Source organism: Gossypium arboreum, chromosome 7 (genome assembly GCF_025698485.1).
Source record: "Gossypium arboreum isolate Shixiya-1 chromosome 7, ASM2569848v2, whole genome shotgun sequence".
Lineage (NCBI taxonomy): Eukaryota > Viridiplantae > Streptophyta > Magnoliopsida > Malvales > Malvaceae > Gossypium > Gossypium arboreum.
The window spans coordinates 3,895,207-3,911,441 of NC_069076.1; the positions used below are offsets into that span (position 1 = coordinate 3,895,207).

The 16,235-nt window shown below is 33.7% G+C and overlaps 1 protein-coding gene across 1 annotated transcript; it reads right to left on the bottom strand.

Annotated features, from left to right (window-relative positions):
• Positions 1–6,575: 6,575 nt before the first annotated feature.
• LOC108487734 (protein ELC) lies at positions 6,576–7,791 on the bottom strand. The gene has a single exon (XM_017792103.2). It carries the CDS (start codon positions 7,761–7,763, stop codon positions 6,756–6,758), a length of 1,008 nt encoding a protein of 335 aa, XP_017647592.1. The 5' UTR covers positions 7,764–7,791; the 3' UTR covers positions 6,576–6,755.
• Positions 7,792–16,235: the final 8,444 nt, after the last annotated feature.

Genomic DNA, 16,235 nt, shown 5'->3' on the forward strand with positions numbered 1-16,235 from the left:
GATGTAGTGCACTTGGCTTACTTGATAAGATGAACGGAATAACGAGAAATTCGTAAGGTATGAGTAAAGGTTCCTAATATCATTATATGAATGAAAATGTCATTGCCTTGATTGAACGTTGAATGTTGATGAATGTCAATGATATTTTTTATGAGATAAATGATTATAACGAAATTATTTTTTATGAGATAAATGATTATAATGAAATGAATTTATCTATGTTAAATTGTTTGGACTGAATTATATTATTGTCATGATATGTATATGATGATACACGAAATGAAAGTTGCGATTGTGATGCAAATATCTATGTTTGTTTAGCCCTTATATGATGTCATGAGTATGATTTGTTTGAATAAATGAATGGATAAGTCAAGCTATCCAGAAAACATAGGATGCATGCATAAGTATACTTGTTTAAATGGGATAACTAGAAAATTTGTGTAAACCAACATGAATGATGCATTGCCTGAATGAATGATATGATTTTGATGATGCTGTTATGATGATGGAAATTGTATCATATGTATATGTATGAGAAAGTCGAGTCAGAGGCCCTACAACCCCTCCCTCTTACCGAAGTGGAGCTTATAATGGAATTTCATGAGATTTGTACTGAATAAGAGAAACCAAAGAGTTCAATAATAGAATAATCATAAACATGATTAGAGACTGAGAATGAGTTGGTAAATAAAGTTAGAGCTAGAAAAGTATTAGATTGATATAAAGATTATTCGAGCTATGCACTGTCCCAGTTAAAGAATGAATTTACTTTGGTAAATTGAATTACTCAGTCACAAGGTCGAGAAAAGTGTAAATCAAAATTTATTCAGAACTGGTCTTCTTCAGTGAAAGGTCTAACATGAAATTTGTGATGGCAGAACTAGTTGTGGGAAATGATATTTGAAATGTGTAATATCTGAGTGTGACAGTTACGGCTAGACAGATATAATAGTTTCTTCTGAGATGTTCTATGTATTTATCCGTTCTTAGGAAAAAATTTTATGGTTGTTAATCTTTTGAAGAAATTCTTGTTATATGGGAATGTTTTCTAATCTTGGTGTTAGATGGATGCATTGGTAGTCCGACTAGTTTATAATTTGTATTACTGTATTTCCTCGGGCATTTTATTACGTTTCGTCTGATAAGAATTGATAAGAGGATATGTATGATATTATGATACTGTTTCTTCTACTTAATGCTCCATTTGATATATATGTATGGGAAGATACATTGTTCTTGTTATATTTGATTCTAGTGAGATTAAATGATGTTTTCTTCTAGACTTCTTTTCTCTGAGGAATTTTCGAGATCTTCTATATTTTCCTATGAGTTTGGTTTTTGATTTTCTGACATAGTATCGTATCTTGGGTTTCTTTATTCTGGATTTCTTGATTTGGTTTTCTTGTTATCTTTACTCTATAATTTGTCAATTATGACTTATGTTCGAAGTGTGTTCTTTAGCTTGTGATAATCATGACAAGCATGACTATACTTCTGATTTGATCTTGGTAATGTGGTGATTTTAATATTGGAATTTCTCAAATTTTCGTGTAAGGATTTGACAACAGTAAAGGCATAAGTGATAAAAGTGCGAGTTTCAATCGGTATGGTAGATTACTTCTCTCAAGTAAGTCAATTATAATTAATGACTTCAATTGAGATATTTTGGTTACTTGAGCTAATGCAATTGAGATGGTTTTGATTAGCGTAAGAAATGAATAGTAAAGGGCTGCATGATGAATTGTTTAGTAACTAGAAGAAAGGATTACTTGAAATGTCATTCAACGGTGTTTAGATCGGCTTGGGTGTTTAATTTGTGTGAATTATTTATTTGAAAGATTTCATATGACAATTATGTCAGGATCATTTTTTTCAAGTCTAATAATAGAATTTCATTTCTTTACGAGTAAAAGGCAAATAGTCTGAACGAGAAGTGTCTATTTTTTTCAAGTCTAATAATAGAATTTCATTTCTTTACGAGTAAAAGGCAAATAGTCTGAACGAGAAGTGTATACCTCTTAGAAAATTTTGATATGAGTTGAAGCTACTAAGAATGATAAAGTTTTTATCTTACGAAAGCTGAAAAGTTTATTACATGTTAGCAAGGTTTGGACAGATGAGAATATCGCTAATGAGTAAAGATTTCCTAATTTTCAGTAATGCACTGTTGTATGAATGGTGATGTTTTCATGAAAATAAGGTAATGTGATAGTTTGGAGCATTTGATGTCACAGAAAATTTAAGTTGTTGATGGGGTTAAAGCCGAGTATCAAGATCTACCAGAATTATCTTTGCCAGTATTGATATTAGGATGAGAATGAAAAGGATTATTTTCGGGGCTATATCAGAATTATTTCCTTAGCGGAAAGAGGAAAATGTGATAGTGAGTAGTAAACTAAAAGAGTACAGTGAGGATTGACTTCTGATGTTGAATTTCAGATTGGATCTGATTCATGGTATTATTATTCCGAGGCTTATACAGAAAGAATTGTATGAAGCTCACAGTGAAAACTTGCCTATTCATTCAGAGAGTAATGACGTGTACTGTAATTTGATTCAGATATTATTGGATTGTGATTTATCGATGATGAAAATTTGTATGATTATTTTGGAAGAGTGCAGGTCCCTTTAATTGTTGGATTTCTTGGAATTCTAGTCTCCATTAACCAAATTGAGATATGGTTTTATGTCAAGATGACAAGAGAAACTGAGAAGGGTTGAAAATTTAAGAACAATTGAGAGATGAGTCCGTAAGCTTTCAGAATATATGAGAAATTAAAGATATATATTGGAGGCACTGCCTAAGTGAAAGTTCTTCAGCATCGAATATGAAATTGAGGAATTTAAGTGAAGACCACTTTTCCGGTAAGATTTTCGGGGACGAAAATCCCTAAAGGGAGGGAGAGTTGTGATATCCTGAATTACGGCCTAATCAGAATAGTGATTTTGGGACCACAAATCCGAGATAGAAATAATTATTTTATGATTATTTTGAGGTCTATGATATGATTGCATGATTGTGCGAAAATTTCGTGAAGAAATTCTATGCAAAAGTGCTTAATTTGAAGTTAGGGACTAAATTGAATAAGTTGCAAAACTTGTATTCTAGAAGTTTCTAGTATGAAAGTGCTTTGAAATATTAATTAGGAGGTCTTAAATAGCAATTTGACCAATTTCTAAATTTATGGACAAAAATTGGACATGGATGAAATTTTTGAAAGTTTAGTAAGGAAGGGCATTTTGGTCATTTGAATATTAAATGAAATAAAATGGGAAAAATAACAAAAAAAATGATCATCTTCTCCATAAGTTGCTGCTGAATTTTGCTCTCCACCATAGCTAGGGTTTCAACACTTTTAAGCCTTGATTGTAAGTGATTTCTATGCCCGTTTTTAATGTTCTTTATATTTTTGAAATCCTCGTAGCTCGGTTTACCTATTTCTACTAATATTTTGAGCTAGGGTTTATATTTAAAAATTTACCCATGAATGATATGCATTAATTTTGATGTTTTATGGTAGAATATGAAGCTTGAGATTGTGTTAAACAACTTTTGCTAAGTGATTTTACGTAAAAACGACTAAAATGACATAATCAGTAAAAATACCTAATGTTCATAAATACATGTTAGAGTGAGAATTGGATATTGCTATAGAAGGGAAAAATGATCAGCATGTCACAAAACATAAGAAAATAGGGTGAAGTTTAATTTACGAGATCTGGGGCAAAATTGTAATTTTTCCAAAATATGAGTTTGGGTTGATTTGAATAATATGAGTCCTAATTAGGCTATATTTGAAATGATAGAGCAAGGAAAATCGAAATTCGGGCTAAAACCGGCAAAATATCAAGTTGTGGACAAAATGGTAAAAATGACCATTTTCGCATACGAGGTAAGTTCATGTGTAAATATAGTAACATAATTGTCATTTTAAGTAATTTAATGTTATTTATATGATATGATGATTAATATCATGAAATATTATGCTTTGTGGTTATTATTGAGTAATATGCAAATTATGTGTGCTACTTGTTAAATATGAATTGCTACCGAGTATCGGTTTCGACATTCCGTGGAAGAGGGCAAAGATGTGTAATCAAGGAAAAAGCCCGTTTGAACCTTGGGAATAGATTAGGATACAAGTGACATGTCACTAGGATATTTGAGTTCCGAACTCGTTGAGTTGAGTCCGAGTTCGTGAGATGTAACCAGGCATCCGAGCTCGGTGAGTTGAGTCCGAGTTCATTTATGGATGCGAACGCCCGACCTCGTTGAGTTGAGTCCGAGTTCGCTTATGGGCGGGTTACATGGTAGCTTGGCTACATATGTGGCACTTATGTGCAAACTTTCCATGTATTCAAGTTATATTCCGATGTGTTCAACGGGTAAAATTCTAGTGAAATGGAAGAATACTCAAGATGCAAGTGACGTATTGGTAAGTGTTGTGGAATGGGCACTTTGGACAGGTATGTACTTAACCCTCGGGTTGTGACTTGATACGACAACAATAATGTAGTAAGACGATGAATAGTGAATAGAAATGTGATATATGTTTTGGTGATATTATGCTAATGTTGGTTGGTATAATTGCTTTGTTAAGTTATTTGTTATTTGCATGTGAACTTACTAAGCATTTATGCTTACTCCCTCCCTTCCATTCCTTGTAGTTTTCACAAGCCGGCTTGGAGATCAAGACGGTCGGAGGCACGCTCACACTATCAACGGACCATCTCGGTATGGTGGCTTGCATATTTTGGGAATATGGCATGTATAGCATTATAATACTTTTGTGTATATAATCTTATGATATAGCTCATGGATGGCATGAAAATGTTTGAGAATGATTAACTATTGGAGTGGCTAATCGAGATTATATTTGATAACACGTATGCTTTATGTGCTAACTAATCTATGGAAATCCGTAAAATGGTGAAATTGGCTATAAAACAGAATCACACAGCAGCAGTGACGTGAGTTTGAAAAATCACTAAAAATAGTAGAGATAGAATTAGATGATGAATAAAATATGTAACTGAACCTTAATTAATCTATTTTCATGTGGAAGAAACAAAATAGGTAAAATAATTGTATTTTATGAAATATTTACGTTTTGGTGAAACAAGGTTAGAGCAATTTTTAAATCCCCTGTTCTAAATTTAAAAATTAACCATAAATTGTAAAAAAACAATTAGGAGTTTTACCTTACATGTATGAAGTCCTATTGAGTCTAGTTTTGTGAGAAACAAACGGAATAGTCATTGAAACTCTGGACAGGGATTTATCTGATCCGTAATACACAGGGGTCAGAGTAGCCAAACCCTGAAATAGGGGAGACTTTAACTAATAAACTGTACTAATTGGCCAAACCAAAAATTCTAAAAAAAAATTAGTAAGTAGATATATGAGTCTATTTTTAGAGAAAATTTACAGAATTGGATTTCGAGTTTTGTAACTCGAGATATGGATTTTTTAGCGACTGTGACGCAGTTAGCCAGCTTGTCTGGAAATTTTAAAATAAATTGTTTGAGCTGTTTAATTAATAAATTAAGTCCGTTAACATCTCGTGCTCAACTCCGACGATGGTCTCGGGTACGGGGGCATTACATTTTCTTTCTTTCTTGTTTGGTTTTGCTAAATGAGAAAGATGACAACATTCTATTCATTTTATCTTTTATACTCGGTTTATTTTAGAATTAACCTTAATTAAGTTAATTATAATTATTTGTTTAATTAATCATCCAACCACACACTGTCTACTAAATCTCATTATAATAGGTTCTAATTGCTATATAGATCCTCAAGCCATTCTCTAATTAAAAAATGTATAACGATTAGACTTTACAATTTAATCTCTGGGCCCTAATTAATCATAACTTCGAATCAATTAACTATCCAAAATTTAATTCACTATATAATAACTCCGTAAATATTTTAATTTAATAATTACAAACTTGATTTACGAAAACGGGATCCGAAATCGCATTTTTTGACACCACTGAAAATCGAGTCGTTACATTATTTATTTTTATATTATCTATATTATTATTTAATTTAAATTTTAATTTAAAATAAAAATTTTAAAAATATTATCACATTTTTAGAAGAAATAATTTTTATTACATATTTTATCTATTCATTAGATTGCATCATTAATTTAAAAATATTTTTATATATATTTATATTATCTGAAAAACAATAAATCTGAATAATCAAATATTTAATAAAAATATATTTAAATATTAAAACTTCCCGAATAATTTATTTTGAAAAAAATTGTCCTAATTTTAGATAAGAATTTTAAAATTTCTTTATAATATCAACAATTTTAACATATTTTAATTAAGAGAATGGATCGTATGAAACTGTAATTCCACGTCTCTTTCCAACAGGAAAATGACAAATCAAATTTTTTCTCCTGATTTTTAGTATTTTCAGTAAAACTAAAAATTAGGAAGAAAAATCTGATTATTGGAAAGACATATAAATGACGTGGAATCATAGTTTCATACAATTCTTTCTCTTTTAATTAATAGATATCTACTATCGAATTCTCTAATTACAAAATTAACAGTTTCATACATTCATTTCTCTTTTAATTAATATAAATATATAGTATCGAGTTTTCTGATTACAAAATTACAAAATTAGTGTTAGCATCTGTTAATACAAGTAACCTATAATAAAACGAAACAAACACATTATTGCTTGGAACTTAAAAAGTCTGCAAATTCCATGAATATAGTCCCTTGGTTTATACAGAGGTGGGGGATGAGGTTGAGGCCATTTCATTACATCTATGAAAGAACTGTTGTCTGGCTAAGCTCCTCACTTGTTTAATATATGAATCGAAACTTACTGCTTCATGTTCAAGTGCCTTGTCCAATTTATACATTACTTCTTCAATAGCCAAATCCGCAGCCGAGGATTCTAATCTGGCTCTTGTCGTTTCGTCCATTTCAAATGCATCCTCAATTTCAACATCCCTTGCATTTAAGGACCTTCCATCATTAACTCTCAACCAATTCTCCACCCTATCAGTTTCTTCCGCCCAATTCTTGACTCTCTCTTCCAGCCTCATCCTTTCCTCACCCAACTCGGCAACCATGCTGGTGATGAAACGATCACGCCTCTTAAGTTCTTCTTGCAATAACGACAGCTTCTCTATTTCATCAGACGTGCTTGCCCGCAAAGCAACCATGTCGTAGTGAAGCATACCCACGAGTCTATCCAGAGCTTCCTTTGTAGAAACGAGCCAAGGGTGAGTGAGACACGCCGGAGTCGTCGGCGTGTACGAGAAAGGATGATCGATGGTAAAAAGTTGGACGAGGTTTCGCAAAAGTTCAGAGAGGTTGCACGGTGGGTATTTCCAGGTAAGGATATAAGGTGGGGAAGTGGCACCGGTGGTGTTATCCACAAAAGGATGATGGCGATGAATTGGGGTCATGGGGCGGAGTGAAACAAAGACCAAAGGTGCCTTTTGAGGGTAGTTTTCATGGAGCCAAATGACGAGAGGAATGGTGGGTGTTGTACTATTGGCGACATGGACGCAGCCGGTAGCTCGTAGAAGGTTAACTTCGGTGCCATCGTTGTGCATGAATCTACCAGTTGAGGGCTTGAAACCAGGGAATTCTTGAAGCAACGAAAGGAGGTGTCTTAATATAACCCATTTCTGTTTAGAGTCTGTGTAGGATAAAGCATAAGGGGTGGTGGTGGCAACAAGAGCTGCTTCTATGAATTCCTTTGGGGATGGTGGTGCCATTAAAGGAGCTTGAATTGAAGTGCTTATTGCGGTCTTAAATATATATATATATATATATATATAAAACCAATGGCATAATGACGTTTTTAGCCCTCTAAATTTTCAAAAAACTTATTTTACCATTCCATTTAATTTTTGGTCTTTTTTAGTCTTTAAATTTGCTTTTTAATTATTTTTTAAAATAAAATTATTAAATTTTTCTTTATCATTTTTAATAATTTTAATGATTCTTAATTTTAAAAATAGTTCTTATATTTTTTAATTTTAAAATTTACGTAATTAATTAAATGTTGATATATCATCCACATGACATTCCATGTATATATCACGCCAACAAAGTTATCAAAACCTTAACTTCTCCATTCATTTTGGGTGATTCGACAAAAAAATGTAAGTTTAAAAATTAAAAGAGGCAAAAAAATTAAATAAAGGATTAAAATATTTTTTTATAAAATTGAAGGATGAAATAAGTAATTATGCTAAAACAAATCAACCTAATAAAGAAGACCTGAAATATTGATAGTCAATCTAGAAAATAATTTGGCAACTACCATGGAATTGGTTGGAAGTTTTCTTATGACCTTTAGCAGTTTTTCCTACGGCATTTTCCACTAGAAATTATTGGTCAACCATGAACCATTGAACACTTTTTTTTTTCTTTTGGTTTAATTTTGTTTCCAAGTCTATATTTTTAGACATTTTAAAATTTAGCCCTTCTACTTGTTCGATGTGAAAATTAAAGTCCAAATGATAAAATTTTTATAATTTTTGTTAAACTAAACATGTTCAAAGGTCTGATTTATAAATTTAAATGAAATTAATTAAATAGAAGTTAGATATCATTATTATTAAATAAGTAGAGGATTAAATTCCTATAATTAAGAGTAGTAGAAGGATTAAATTTCAAAAGTACAAGGAGTAGAAGATTGGAGGCATAACTAGTTGATATGAAATTTTGAAATATATATAATAATAAAAATAACTCACATAGGGTGAGTTGAACTGCGGTTTGTGTAAAAACAGTGGTAGCGTTGAGATTGGATACTATAGCATGAGACAAAAAATAAGCTAAACGCACCACACCAGGCATCTAAACCCATTCTTAAAACCATGTAACTAAAAGGACAACACAGTAATAAACCTAAATTTAATAAAATGAATAGTAAAAATATAGGGACTAAACTTTAAATTTACGAAAACTACAAAGATATATAGCATATTATAATCCATTGAGAAGATAATTTGCGTGGTTTAGTCATCAATCTCTATGGAAATTGTATCTAGTTGACTAAATTGCTAAGGACATGAAAACAAATTATATAAATAATAGTCAAAAACGAGGGATAATCAACACTTCATCACAAAGGAAATTTCCTTATGTTTTCCTTGGGAGTATGTGTTTATCTCAAATAATAAACATTTGAGTTGGTTTGAACATGATATATATATATATATATATATATAAGCAAGAGATGTAACCTAGAAATTGAGCTAAATTCAGCTTCTGGCCTTCGATGTTAAAAGAAAGAAATGTCAACTGATTTAATAAAGTACAAGACATGATCATCATACTCTTTTAACTGCTTTGAGTCAACACAATAATATTAGCTTACATCTTCTATTACAAGACATTAACTTTTTGACTTTGTCTTTGTTTAATGACTAGTAGAGCTTCCTCCACTTGTCAATTTCGCAGCACACTAAATGTCCTTTTGAATGGTTGGTGTGTTTATCTATAATTAATGTAAAAATAACGATACTATAACATAAGAATTGGAACTAGAAGGGTTTTAATAGTGGCTGAACAAAGCCCATTTACTCCTTCAAACTTGGTTTGCTTCATCCAAATCACCCCAAATCCTTCAGACCCACCCAATCTTTTCTAACTTAAACATCTCTGGTAACATTAAAGGAAATAAATATAGCTGAGGTTTTGAGGGTGTGGGTAATGGTTGAATTTTTAAAATTTTCGATTTTATCATACACAAATGTTATATGTGAGTTATTTTTAAGATTATTTTCGATTTAAGTGTTAATAGACTATATCTTAATGTATTCGAGTTTTAGAGTAATGTCAAGTAAAACTCTCTCTCCTCCCTTTCCATATATTTGGTTTCCTTATGTACATAATATAAAAAAAAAATTTTAATACTTAAATGTATGTCGATATCATTATTTACTAAAATGGTATGTTGGCAACAGTACCAAAGGTGAGGGGAGTTACTCCATCGAAATAAACGCATACGAAAAATTAATTATCTATCTAAATAATAAATTTGTAACAATAATTAAATTTTTAGATATTTTATTTCAAAAATATATATGCTAAAAAAAAATCATATATACTAACCTTAAATTCTTCGTTGTTTTCTCTTCCTCTACAACCAATTTTTTCCCCTTCTACTCTTCCTTCAAAAACATTAAGTCTCACCATCCACTGCCACCAATGCCGCCTTTCTCTCACCAATGCCATCTCTCTCAGACCCTCCACCAATTAAACAATATTTCTACACCAGAAAATACTAGTGACACCTATCTCTCTCCCTCTATTTTTAATAAATATTTTTTTAATATAGGTGTTGCCCATCTCTCTTCCTCCACCCTTAAAAAATATATATATATTTTAAAAAAACACATCTTTTTGTAATGATGTATCAATGGTCATGTCAAAAAAAAAAAAAGGTGCCGCCCATCTCTTTCCCTCCAACCCTTGGTACTATTGCCAGCATACCATTTAAATATTTATTTTTTTGTATTATGTATGTAAAAAAAGCCCATGTATTTCCTTGCTTTACACTATGGTTTTCAATCTTAACCGTTAATAAGGATCTTCTTGGACCTGTTGAGAGCGAATCGACTTTCTAATTGGGAGAAGTCTTTGAAGTATCATTTTTTTAGCGTCGATTTGGACCTTGAATAATGGAAGTATTGTACCCAAAGTGTCTATGTTCTATTTTAGTATGAGGGTTTTATCTCTCAACTCCGAGGAAAGCTTAAAAGGAGTTCATAGAGTTTATCAAAAGCGCCTAAGATCCACCAATGAAATAGTATATCATTTGGCCTTGATAGTGTTCTACCTACTAAGATCGTTTAAGGGCATGGGTTATGGACCTAGGCTCTTCCAATAAACTAGATGAACCCTTTTTAACTCTTTTTAAAATTAGAACCCCAAAACCCTAAGATTAAAACCAAGCATAAACATTTATTCCCACTACCCCTTTGAGAAGTGTTAAACAACATCCCCTTAACTTTCTCATGCCACGCCATGTCTTCTTCGTATGGTTGTCTAATATGACCTTGGCTCTTTTTCTTCGTCCGCTCTAAAGAGTCATATATTTCGTTAGATCATTCGGTACTCTGTAACAGATGTCTTAAAGTGTTGATATCGTTGAACAAAGGTTTGTGAGAGCAGTGAACCAAGCAAAACTTCCCTCTAATGATACCTCCTGTGAATTTAATGTTGTAAGAATATTTGGAATTTAGATATCAAATTTTTTTTTCAAATTTCAAACAGGGTTCATAAATTGTTACTGTAAATTACGTGAAACGTTTAGAATTTCTAGCAGTGTCTGCATGATAAGTGATCATAATTTCTAAGTCCAGCATTAAAAAATCCTGTCAGAACCCATGCCAAATAAAAACAACAGTAAAGATATACCATCCATTGCTATATTTCAATGAAATTAAAAATAAAATAAAGGGTGACATAATAAGAAGAGTAAAGGATGGATGAAGAGAGGGATCCATGTGTTGGGATGATGAGACAGGGAATATTGAATGATCACTCTCGTGTCCTTCCCACCGGCATAACCATACATTTGTTTTTGTCTTCTTCTCACAGTCTCCTCTTACACAACATCAACTTATGCCCAACAAAATTAAAACCTTTGAAACTCTCAATACGAAAGTCACGAGGAAGAATCTTTTTTTTATTTTCTTTTTCTTAAAAGTATAGAATAAGTGGAAATTAACTAACTTACAACTTGGTCTGCTCCCTCACATCACTCAAAAATTTGAAATTTCAGTGTCTGGTCCCTGTTGCTTTTGTAAAATTTGATAATTCTACCTAGCATGTTGGCCAGTTTCTATGGGAGAAGTTGTTGACAAATGTTGATGGACTGTAAGAGGATGGATGGTGTCAAATAAGTGGTAGTTGTTGGGAAAGTACATTGCATGTTCTAAGAGACTGTCCGGTTGGTTCGTTGGCGTGGAGAAAGTTGTTTCCATCAAGTTCTTTTCTTTCCAGCTTTCGGGTTGATAAGATTCATATTTTAGATATGGTTAACTCCAATATGGATGGGTTGGGCACTATGTTTGGTATCATTTCTTGGTCTGGGGAATTATTGTGCTAATAATAGCTAGGAGCTTTAACCTTGTTCAGCATGATAGCAATGGACACTTCTGTTGGATTTTCAATCCCACACTACGAATTTATGTGCGAAAATTTTCCTATATGAATAGACAAGATCGAGTCTCATAGAGTATATTCAACGCACAAACAAGTCGCAACCATAACTTTCTCATTTCAACCTTTACCATATTCACTCAGTCGAATTGAATGAAATAGGACATTTAAACATAGTTTCAAAATTCTCTTGATGCTCTTTCACACAGCAGGTTTTGCGAAGGTTAGGAATGCCAGACACAACATGCAATAGAGAACCCAATTGAAAACAGTGGTTAGCAAGAGCAGTTGAAAGCCAGAATGCAGAAAGTAATACGATTAGATCGATCAGTTACTGGGCTATATGGTATAACCGTAACAAGCTTTATCATGAAGGAATCAGAGAACAAGTTATTAGCGTTTATCGGTGCCTATCATGCAGAAATTAATGTTATGGCACAAATATCAAGAAATGCAAATGATGTGGTGGATTTTTTTGGAAACCTCCAACGAGTGACATTATTAAAATTAATTTTGATGCATCTTTCAACCAGGGCACGGGAAAATCAATTTCCGGAGTATTAGCACGAAATAGAGAAGGTCTTGTAATGGCTGCTTGTACCTTTCCTTGGGAGAACATTCCAGATTTATTGGAACCCACCATTCTTTGAAAAGTCAAATGGGGTGGGCACCGAAAGTAGAAAGTAATATTGGTTGGCAAGTTGGGTTAAAAGTTGGCATGGGATAATTGCAATTTTGGTCCCTAATTGTATAGGGACATTGCAAGTTGATCCTTGAACCTCAACTATAAATAGGCCTAACCATTTCTTACTTTCTTCATCCCATAATTGCCATTCTCTACTTAAGGCATTATTCTCTCTCTATTTGTAAATTTCACTTGTAATTTTGGAGTGAAATATATTTGGTAGTGCCCGAGGACGTAGGCAAAATTTGCTGAACCTCGTTAAAATTCTGGTGTTCTTTATTATTTATTTTGCATATTTTGTGAATGTGATTGTAGTGATTTATTGTGCTATTAAATTACGATAAAAGGGATATTCTGGCTAGGAAAGACTTGGTATTTAAGTGATCTTCGTGATCTACCTCTCTTTCCTGGGAATTGAACTTAATGTGATTTTTCAGTACAATAATTTTACTCTTTCACACGCTTCCGCGCAACAATTGGTACCAGAGCCAGATTCGTACTTGGGGAATACGACCGTTTACAGTACTATTCACGTATACGATACTATTCACGTATACGGCACTATTCACGTATATGATACTATTCACGATACTCAGATCTGCTCACGTATCATGAGTTGGGATTGAGGAGAAAATGGCGTAGCATCGTCATCGCAAGGACTCACCGTGACAAATGCAAAATTTGAAGTAGAGAAATTTGACGGTACCAATAATTTTGGTATGTGGCAATGTGAGATCTGGATGTCTTATGTCGCAAGAGCTAGATATAGCCCTTGAAGAAAAACCCGACAAGATGGATGACAAGGAGTGGGCCAAGATCAATAGACAAAGGTGTGGTACAATCCGCCTATATTTGGCCAAAGAGCGTAAGTACTCATCATGAGGGAGACATCACAGAAAGAAGTTATGGGATACACTGAAAGAAAAGTTTCTAACGAAAAGTCTTGAAAATAGGCTTTATATGAAAAGAAACTTTATCGATTCACGTATGCACCGGTATGTCGATGAATGACCATGTGAACTCATTCAATAAAATTTTAGCAGACTTGCTAAATTTGGATGAGAAATTTGAAGATGAAGACAAGGCATTATTGTTGTTGAATTCCTTTCGATAAATATGATCATCTTACGACCACATTGCTTCATGGGAAGGACACGATCATATTTGATGCGATCAGTAGTCGTTGTATAGATCTCGAGACTCGAAAGAAAGATAAAAGAGATCACAGAGATACAACTGCGAAGTCTTAACAAGAAGAGGTCGTTCACACAAGAAAGAAATCTGGTAGAAGGGAAAGTCCAAAGGAGACCCGCTAAAGATGAATGTGCCTTTTCCGTGAAAAGGGCATTGGAAAAAGAATTGTCCTAAGCTACAAAAGGGCAAGGCTATTTCTAATGCATGTGTAGCGAGCATGATGAGGAGTCGACTTTAGCTTGGTTGGCATGGCAATGGCATGTCAAACGGATGAGTGGATTTTGGATTCAGGATGTACTTACCATATGTGTCCTAATAAGGACTGGTTTTCTAGTCTTAAAGAGCTAGCAGGTGGAATTGTTCTTATGGGCAATGATAGTGCTTGTAAGACAATGGGAGTAGGTACAGTCCAATTGAAGAATCACGACGGCTCAATCCAAGTCTTGACAGATGTTCGCTACATACCTAGCCTGAAGAAAAATCTCATCTCATTAGGGGCCCTAGAATCTAAAGGGCTCACAATCACTTTGAGAGATGGATTACTAAAAGTAGTAACTGGGCAATTGACGGTGATGAAAGGCAAGAAGAAATAACTTGTACTTTTTAAATGGAAGTACAGTTATTGGATCAACATCAACAGTTTTTACAAAAGATGTAGATTCAGAGGCTACCAGATTATGGCATATGCGATTGGGACATGCTGGTGAAAAAGCTTTGCAGACATTGGCGAAGCAAGGCTTGTTGAAAGGTGCAAATTCTTGCAAAATGGAATTCTGTGAACATTGTGTTCTGGGCAAGCAGAAGAGGGTAAAATTTGGTCCAAAGAATTCACAATACGAAGGGAATTCGGACTACGTTCACAAGGATGTGGGGACCTACCAAAGCTTCTTTAGGAGGTATGAACTATTTTGTTACTTTTGTTGATGATTATTCAAGAAAAGTATGGGTGTATCTAATGAAAAGAAAAAGTGAAGTTTTGGATGCATTTCGAAATGGAAGAAGATGGTGGAGACTCGGATCGGTCGAAAGGTCAAACGACTTGATCGATAATGGTACCGAGTACAAAACGATCCATTTCTACAAGTATGCCAAGATGAGGGCATTGTGCGACACTTCACTTGTTCGGGATACACCACAATGAGAATGGGGTGGCAGAACGCATGAATCGAACTATCCGGAGAAAGTTCGATGTATGTTGTCCAATGTTGGATTGGACAAAGAATTTTAATGAGGCGATTACATATGCGTGCCATCTAATTAACCGCTTGCCATCACCGCAATAAATGGAAAAACTCCTATAGAGATGTGGACTGGTAAATCACTATCGATTATGATTCTTTACATGTATTTGGTTCCACCGCATATTATCATGTAAAGAATCTAAGTTAGACCCAAGAGCAAAGAAAGCATTATTCTTGGGTATAACTGATGGAGTAAAAGGATACCGCCTCGGTGTCCTAATACAAGGAAAATTGTTTTCAGAGAGATGTGACTTTTGATGAATCAACCATGTTGAAGTACAAGGATTCACAAAAGGATGACAAAACCAAGAGTACTTTGCGGCAGTGGAGCTTGAAAAGGTTAACGATGATCCGCTAATATTGGAGGGACAAATGATGAAGAGGTTCCTACCCAAGAACCTCTACAAAGAACAAGATTCAATTGCATATAGAAGGCCAAGAAGAGAGATTCGTAAGCCTGCTCGCTTTGATGATATAGTGGCCTATGCACTTCCAATTGCAGATGATGATGTTCCTTCTACTTACACAGAAGCAGTAAGTAACCCTGATGGTGTAAAGTGGAAGCAAGCAATGAATGAAGAAATGCAGTCTCTTCATAAAAATAAGACCTGGGAGTTGGTGACACTACCCAATGGAAAGAAGGCAATTGGATGCAAATGGGTATATGCAAAGAAGGAAGGATTTCCTGATAAAATTGAAATTCGATACAAGGCTAGATTGGTAGCAAAGGGTTACGCTCAGAAAGAAGGAATAGATTATAATGAAGTGTTTTCTCCAGTTGTGAAGCATTCGTCTATTCGGATTTTGCTAGCCTTGGTTGCTAATATGATCTTGAACTAGTTCACTTGATGTGAAGACCGCGTTTTTACGGTGATTTGGAAGAGGAAATATATATGACTCACCAGATGGATTCAAGGTTCTTTGGAAAAGAAAATTGGGTTTGCAAA

Excerpts from the sequence above, each read along its gene's own strand:
- LOC108487734 (XM_017792103.2), bottom strand. The coding sequence starts at position 7,763 with ATGGCACCACCATCCCCAAAGGAATTCATAGAAGCAGCTCTTGTTGCC.